The 9,031-nt window shown below is 38.2% G+C and overlaps 1 protein-coding gene across 1 annotated transcript; it reads right to left on the reverse strand.

The window, feature by feature from the left end:
• On the reverse strand, positions 1-7,868 carry ACTL6A (actin like 6A). The gene is made up of 13 exons (XM_010716871.3): positions 7,769-7,868; positions 7,404-7,578; positions 6,691-6,791; positions 5,430-5,527; positions 4,624-4,718; positions 4,302-4,408; positions 4,128-4,217; positions 3,890-3,951; positions 3,481-3,595; positions 3,035-3,115; positions 1,906-2,001; positions 1,537-1,623; positions 1-1,033 (listed from the first exon to the last, which is right to left on the reverse strand). The coding sequence occupies exons 2-13, from the start codon at positions 7,519-7,521 to the stop codon at positions 953-955; spliced, it is 1,131 nt and encodes a 376-aa protein (XP_010715173.1). The 5' UTR covers positions 7,522-7,578; positions 7,769-7,868; the 3' UTR covers positions 1-952.
• Positions 7,869-9,031: the final 1,163 nt, after the last annotated feature.

Consider the following 9,031-nt stretch of genomic DNA (forward strand, 5'->3'; position numbering starts at 1 on the left):
AAAAAAAAAAAATAAATCCCCCACTTCCTCTGCCCAAGCACACGCACCCCCATGCTAATTGCAGGCACTTACTGACCTAGCCAAGTCAGCTAAGAGAGCTAACCCAGCAATAAACAAATTGTGACTGCACCCCTAAGTTACAGTTCACTTTAAAATGTAAAGCCACATCCTGAGGTCTATGACTATTCTGCTAGTCTTGGAAAGAATTCTCTGCCTTACATTCCCTGCCTCTAAAAAGCTCTGCTTCTCATCTACATCACTAAGGCATTCAGCATGTAATATACATTCTTAGAAAATAGCTGGAAAGCAGTAATGGTTTACTGAATGAAATAGCTCTATAATGGAAAATTAGCAGACCAGTGTGTAATATAACATTCACTAAATGGAATGTAACACTGTCAGAGGGTAGACATTCACACTGAACTGACCCACCTATAGCAGATTAGTAAATACAAACTCTGATTTTTAAAACGGAAGAGTAACTTTCTCTGCAAGTACTCACAAGGTTGCTCAAATACAGAAGAGCAAATTTTATTTATTTTTTTTTTTTTAAGAGAGAAGAACAATTTAAGGCCAAAGTACTAGCAAAGGAAGACTAATAGTGAAAGTAGGATTTTAATAAAATGGTGCAGGCATTTGCAAGGTTTTGCCTCTGTTAATTAGCCTGTAAAGCTATTCCCAGGAAAAGATACTAGAGAAAATAGACATTTATACAAAATTATAAAATACTTGTTATATGAATTATTGCTTTACAAAGGACATAAACATCCTTTTCCTATGATAGTACCAATTAGGTCTCTCAAAATTTCTAAGGTTTGTTAAAAATGGAACCTGAATTATGCAAAAAATCCAATATAAACTTTCTACAAAAAAGTCCATCCCATTCCTGAGTATGCTAAAGCTATAAGTCAGAAGAAGCACTGAGGAAGCAGCAGTTTTCACAGCAAGAGGTTTAAGGACATTTTCTTTCTACACATTGTTTCCCTCCTTCTTCATATTCTTGTTTAGAAATCCACATTTGTTGAAAAGTACCCTACAAAAACAAGACAACAAACCAGGAACATCAAGGTTAGGTGAAACGTGCTTCACTTTTCATTAATGTAAAGATTTTCTTTTTCCATCAAGTAAAGAAAGAGGATTTGACTCCACATGCTTCAGTCATTTTCCTTTGATTTTTTTTCCTACTGGAGATTAAATTCAGCTTGAAAGTTGCAGTACCCAAAGCTGATTTCAGTCTGATACTGCTAAACGAATTCCCACAAGCCATTCCAATGCTCAGTAACCTGGCAATCAAGTTCATGCACACGATAAAGAAACAGATTTGCAACCTTCATGATGCACTATCTACACAATATTTTTAGACACCATATTTCAAGCCTGCACGCTGCCATTAAATACTGCAAAAGGTGGCAAGTTACATTCAGATTGATCGGAAGAAAATCAGATAATTATTGCTCCATTAGCATGAACTCTTCAATGCATACTTATCCGACCTTAATTTTTTGCTGCATAATGTAGTAACATGGGTTTACTAACCAAAGAAGCCAAAATTGAACCACCAATCCATGAGCTGAACCTCCGCTCCACTGTGGTGTTGTTTGCTATCAATTTCAGACGCATGCTCTGCGCAGAAAATGAAGTAAAACAAAAGAAAAACATCAGATACAAATTGCAGGAGGCTGGCGCCCTTTAGTAACATGAGGACAACACAAAGAACTGTGTATGTGCTAACGTGCAGATGGAAAAGATCTATCTTATTCAACTTACAACAAAGCTCATCTGCCCTGTATTTAGAATCCAAGAAAAGCTATGCTGCTTTTTTTAATCTCATCTCCCAGCAGAGACTATTAGCATATGCAGCAGAAAAGCAAAATGATAAATAACAAATTTGAAGAATTGTCTCACCGGTGGAGTTTTCTGAGACAGCTCTCTGTTCAATCTGTCTGTGAAACTCTGTATTAGTGTGTTTCCTCCCGCTACAATCACACTGCCATAGAGGCCCTAGAAAGAGAATAAGAAACCTACATTAGTTCTGAAATAATTCTGAAAACAACTTTCAGAGTACAAAGGAATGACACACAAATACATGTAATCAATAACAGTTATGCATCACTTCATATAAACAATACTACCTCTCACAATACAGTTTGTTAATAATGTGAAAAACATCTCATGAGAGCTCAATAATGTACTATACAAGGAAGATAGGAGCTGTGATTAATGATTCTAAATGACTTCACAGAATATATTCTTCTGTTACAGAGCCCTACAGCCACACATACATCCTCTATCCAAGCTATTGGTTTCCTTTCAGCTGAATCACAGAATTGAGTTGGGAAGGTCCCATAAAGATCATTGATTCCAACTCCTGGCACAAAGGACTACCAACTGGATGTTCCAACAGCAAAGGAAAAAACCTGAGAGCACTCCAAGTTTTCCATCTTGCTAATGCTGCACACTAACACTGAACATAAATCATGCCCTAGTTTACACAGCCTGACACCCTTGTTAAGAGGAAAAGTTTTTCAATCAACCCCCCATGTACTGCACATCAAACCTGATGTTGTGTTGATTGACTTCTGAGAATGTGAGAATGACGTTTAAACCAAAAGGTTTTCCTTTTACACATCTTCCCTTCCTTTTACTCGCACCCAGAAGTCCCACTCAACTGGTTATGTTTAAGAAGTACATTTGCCAGGCCGACGCAAGAAAATATGCAAAGTTAAGAAAAGAAAATGCCAATCCAGTGCCTAATCTGTAGCCAATCCAATGTACCTCGTACAAGGTCGGTCAGAAACAGACATTAGCTACTTACACAGATAGAAACAACGTGTTTAAGCCTAATATCCTGACTTAGGCATTTTGTAAAACAAAATGGTAAGCCTATATGTTCCCAAATACATAAGACTTACAGCATTATTATGCATTACCATTATCCTAGGAAATTCATATTCCTGTATCAACCGCATTCGAGTAAAAAAACCAACAGAATCAGTAAAATCTACGCCTTAACTAGAACATGTCTAGCACTTACCGGCCTGATGTCTATATCACACATCCCAACGCTTGTCGTGACAACGTGACTCACACCCAACATCGTGTTACCAGATAAACCCTAAAATTAAAATTAGTAATTCACACATCTTCACTTCAAACAAAAAAACCCAAAGTACATTAAAAGCCCGAATGAGCTGAACTAATCTATTTTATTAAAGAGAGCAAAACATTCTCATGGAATGTGAAAAATATTCTTGTTTTCCCAAGAAACACCCAGCACATCTTGCTCCTGAACTACATTTCTTCTGTTACTATCCCAACCCTAACAAGTCAACACAGACCAACTGAACTGATAAGAGAACCACATGATATAAACACACACAAATCAGGAAGTTAGGGACACCATACAAAGGGAAGCCATGTAATAAATTTAAAGCCACTAATTTAAAGCCTCCTCATTATTACATATCATAGTTGTTTTACCTTTACATTAGAAGGGTCAAATAACCCCTCAGGAATTTTTAGACGCTCAGCACCAAAGTCACAGTTGTAGCCATTGGGGAACTCATAATGAACTGTTGGCATCTGTGCAGCTACCCTAGAGCATTCAGAAAGTAACACAATAAAGTACAATGTAAACAGAATATTACCTAAGTAGCATTATAAGCCAAAGTTCCAATGAGAATACTGTAATTTATATAAATGATGCTTTCAATAATATTATGATCTTATGGAATATTAAATAAGCTACCACCTGGATGCATACTACTTCTCTACTTAAATAAATAGATGTTATCTACCTTTGTTTCATCATAAAATAAAACAAGCCAACAGCAGCAAACAGAAAAGCACAACTGTTAACTAATTTCACGAGGAGGAAAGAGTGACATACTGTTCATCATAGGTTGAATCTGATACTTGGAGGACAGAAGCTTGGAAGTCCTGAATGACACACTAAGGAGATAAGAATTATATAGTTACAAGAATGTCAGTCAATAATTCAATAAAACTTACAGAACTGAGTTTTTTGGCATTTTTTAGTTCCTGAAGAAGAAAACCTCACATACTTGCAAACAAGAATTTGTTATGGGATGCCCAGGGAGGCTGAGCTGGAGAAGTGACATACTTACATTACACATGTAGTTGTGCCAAGACCTAGTGACCTGGGGTAATTTCTCTTTTCTCTTCCAATTTGCTGGTGATCCCTCACGAACTGCCTCCTGAAGTTGCAGGGAACACAACCATCAGTTCACCATTTAAGCTCCTTCCCACTGAACAAACACTACATGAATTAACTCTCCCACCTTTGAAGCAATCATATATGGAGGAATTATTTCTATATTCATTTCCTGAAACAGTTCTCTGCATTGCATAGTGATAAAGTCTCCTGCTAGTGGTGATTTTACAATACCTAAAAGATAAAAACAACAACCCATCCATCAAACTCGTAAAGCACTGAAATCAGAATTAACTCTCCCATCAGATACACAGTTGGATGTTTGGTTGTGTTTCATTTTTCGTATTTAAGGGAACAGATACATTTAAAAACAGTAGTTAAACTGTAAAAGCAGAAAACAAGCCAACTTGACTTTGATACTGCCTTGCTATTATCTAAGAAAACTTTACCTTGCTGAAGTACATATCCATCGTGCACTGGGATAGCAGTGGTATGTGTTGCTCCGCTATCCAAGATGAGACCTGTAGATCTCCCATTAGCAAAACTAGTCAAAACAATTAAAGAAAATCGTGTAATTTTCGTCTTAAAAAAGTAACATACAATTTAAGCATAATTAGGAAAACCAATGTTAAATTAGGAAGGCCAGTGTTTAATTCCCCAACTCTACAGTCAGGTTTGCTGTTTTCCCAGGCACATCACCTTCCTACAAAGTACACAACCCCATCGACAGAACACTTAGCTTTGCACAAAGGTGACAATCCAAGTCAATAAACCCAAGTCAATTCTATCACTAACCTCAGTACACATCCAACCTATTTAGATTCTAAAGGTGAAAACATGTTATTATTTTAAAACAGCTACAAATATTCACCTTAAGGCTATGGGAACATCAATGTCTAGTTACAGTATTCAGTAACTTGGACAACACCATTTTGGTCTTGCAATGTTCTTACTCATGGTATAAAATGAAAACAAACAAACAAAAAAAAAGGGAGGGGAGAAAAAAGGCAAATTAGAAAAAAAGACATCACCTCAAAGGACAACAGCCAGATTGGGAAAACTTCAAAACTGAATTTAAAGCTCAGAAATCGAAGTTGTTTACTTCCTCCCTAGACATTTATGGAAAAACTAATTCAAAGAAAAAAAAAAATTAGACACAGTGTTAAACTAGGAGTTGCCTGGAATAGGTTTACTGTAATTTCCAGAGATTAAAAAAAAACAACCTAAAAACCCAGCACAACATTCCAAAGGATACGCTGTTAGAACAGCAGTTTTACACAAGAAAAAAGCAGGGATGTTGTAGTGTTCAAACATCAATTCAGTCAGTTTTTCACGCTTTGCTCTGGTATTCCACTAAAAGAAAAAATATACAAACAAGTAAATAAAAAGAAGTTATACTTAGCTTGAGGATCATTTGAGCATAATAAAAGAAAGTAAACAAAAGTGAAGTAGTAATTGGAATTATTAAAGCCATAATTACAAATCAAATCAAAATTCTATACTGAAACAGATTTCTATTTCCTTAAAAACTTTATTACTCCAATACTGTTTCAAAACATTAACATGTATCTTCAACTTAGACATACAGAAAGCAAATGTACAGAAAGCAGGCAAAATTCTTGGATTACTGATCTACTTTAATGCCTTCAGATCTTATGCCCTTCAAGCGTAACATCCTAATATGATAGAAAATTCAGCAATAATAGCAGAGTAGCAAAGCCTTTTGCTGCAGCAATTGAGGATAAACTCAAATGCAGCAACCACAGACACAGAAATGAAGGAAAAAAAGCTACCTATCTTTAGAAGCCTCAGGGAGGCAGGAATCCCCAGCAAAATACCCTCATCTCCACTGCCAACCCTTAAATGAGGTCTGGGAAAGGGTGCATCCTGGCTCCACCCCTTCTGGTCACTCAGATACATTGTATGCACCTGAGCTCTCCTGGGTTGCCCTGCCTTCCCACCAGGTGTTCAATCAGTGCTTCAGGCTGTGACTTGGTATTTCCACTACACTGACCATTACTAAATGTCAGTAACTTTGTTCACATTTTTCTCCAGAAATCTGCATTCATCCACTTCACTTACATCACAGGGCCACTTGCAAAAATGAAATTAAAACTCCTCCACTGCACATGTTACTCTCTGTCACATGTTAGATGGCAGGCTGAATGCAAAGATGGGTTAAGTGTAACATAAGAAGAATGCAGACAACTTTTTGCTTTTATTCTAGGCTATGAAGTGAGAATATTATTTTTGATTTTATACCTTTTTTTTTTAAATAGATGAAACACAGTAACACATAGTAAGTACTTTCTAATAAAACTTATGAAAATTCTTTCAAATTATTGGGGTTTTTGACAATTTTCTTATTGAGAATACTTTCCAGAACCCACACGGTATTTCAGTTTTAACAGCCTTAACCTACAAGCCAGTGTTGGATTTCTCCAAGACTAATGTCTGTAGATTCTGCAAGAAGATACTGTTAAGACTCCTCAAAATGCAAAGCTTCTTTTACTCACTGGTGCTTCAGACATAAGGACAGGATGCAAACTTGCTTCAGATTTAATATGCATCTTATAAGTGTGATCCAAAATTGCCTGGAAACTATCCCAGTCTTCAACTGCAATGACATTGAAGCAAGCAGATTAGTTACTTCTAACTTTTGATCCACTTCATAAATCCACATAAAGGTTTCCTGATGCTTTTTTTTTCCAAAGAGCTCTTCAGTCAAAAGCTGTCCTCAGCAGACCAATACCCCTCCTGCTTTGCCAAATTCTCTCTTTCTTTTTTTATAAGCGTCACGATAGCAAATAAGTTATAATAGAAGTCCGCCAATATAGTATATATGCTTTATGTATTGTATTAATCAAGTATCCGTTCTAATGGCTGATAGCCCCTGTCCATACACGTTACAGGAACAATCTTAGGAACTATTTCCAAAAATTGCTTCTTTATTGTTTTATCAAAGGAGATAGCTAAATTAAAGCCATCAAATAAACAAGAATCTACAAGTCTCCCATTAAGACATAAAAATGTTCATTATTGTATTAAAAATGCTCATTATTGTATTAATATTGTATTATTAGTGAAAGCAGAACCTTTTCTTTATAAGCCTGTTCTCTAAGGGAAAAAACAGTTGACATGTATAGCATCTGTTTACATGAAAACTATGACTTTTTGCAGCCCAGCAATGGTATCTTAAAAATAGCTAAAAAAAGAAAGAGCACAATACTCATTCCATTTTTTAAAGGTGAAATGGCCTCCATATTTTCCCTTGGGACTCTCAGGGCATTGGTGTCTATGTAGTAAGTTGGGCCCCCTTGTTTGCCTTTGTCACCATCTATCTCCATCAGAGTGCTGCCATTGTCTCTTTCTAGTACCACACCTATAGCTGTAGGAAAATCAACCTGTAAAGCAGAAGGTAAGATATTGATGAAAATTATTCATTTTCATTGTGTTTTGGGTTTTTTTTGCTAATAAAATTCAGAATTTTCCTTAAATACTAAGAGTAATAAACAGTATATTCTAGAAGTTTATAACTAATAAACAAGTTCTAAGCCCCAGTTATAATTCCACCGAGTTCATACAGATTCTTACCTTTGGACAATCTTCGCCTGCATAGCCTGCTCTCACTGTATACGAGCCAATGTCAAAAACAAGAGCTCCAACTTCATCTGAAAAGATTGTTAACAAAGAGGTAGTGAATGGTTATTGTGCTCTAGTACAACCCTGACCTGAACTTTCTCTTCTGTCTACTTTGCTTGCCAGAACAAGCAAACAAAAAAAACAACACGATAAAGCACCTTTCCCAAGACACACAGAAACTTCCCTATTCAGAATTCAAGCCGAGAGCCATCAGGAGGTTCCAGATAGGCTGTAACTAGGACATTGAAATACCTTTCATTGGCATAAGTAAAAGGGTAAGTTTAACAGAAGAGGGTTGTATCTAAATACTAGCTTGAGAAGTGAGTCCACATGAACTTCATGACATTCAACAAGGCCACGTACAAGGTGTTGCACAGGACTTGAGGCTCAAGCAGCTGGACATGAGCTAATAGTGTGTGCTTGCAGCCCAGAAAGCCAACAGTAACGTGAGCTGCATCAGAAAAGGGGTGGCCAGCAGGGTGAGGAAGGTGACTGTCCTCTGCTCTGCCCTTGCCAAGTCCCATTTGGAGTACCACATCCACGCCAGTGGCCTCCAGCATAAGGATGAAGAGATGTTGGAGTGGGTGCAGAGGAGTGTCAAGAAGACAATCAAAGGGCTGAAGCACCTCTCCTATGGAGAAAGGGAGCTGGTTTTGCTTAGTTTAGAGAAGGTTCCAGTGAGATCTTGTTGTAGCCTTCCAGTACTTAAAGGCAGCTTATAAACAGAGGGAAACTGACTTTGTACATGGTTTGATAGTGATAGGACAAGGGGAAATGGTTTCAAATGAAAAGAAGAGATTTAGGTCAGATGTTAGGTGGAAATTTTTCAGAGAGGGCAGTGAGGCCCCGGCACTGCTGCCCAGAGCTGTGTACCAGGTTGGATGGGCCGTGGGCAGCCCGAGCTGGAGGGGGCAGCCGGCACAGGGCAGAGGGTGGCACAGGGTGAGCTTTAAACAAAGCGACTGTTTTGCGATGCACGAAACAGACATTTGAGCACCGACTCCGACACCAAGCTGTCAAAAACTCGCACGAACCGAGGCAGGCCCGCATCGCCCCGAGTCGGCCGGAACCCGAGCGTGGGCAGCCGGAGCCGGCCGCCCCAGCCCCGCAGGTTGGGGTGCCGCACTCCGAACCGCCCTCCTGCCCGGGGCTCCGATCTTCCACGACTTCTTAAAGAAATCCAAACCCTCAGACTCCCGCCCGGAACCGCAGCAC

The sequence above is a fragment of the Meleagris gallopavo genome, chromosome 11 (genome assembly GCF_000146605.3).
Source record: "Meleagris gallopavo isolate NT-WF06-2002-E0010 breed Aviagen turkey brand Nicholas breeding stock chromosome 11, Turkey_5.1, whole genome shotgun sequence".
NCBI classification, from domain to species: domain Eukaryota; kingdom Metazoa; phylum Chordata; class Aves; order Galliformes; family Phasianidae; genus Meleagris; species Meleagris gallopavo.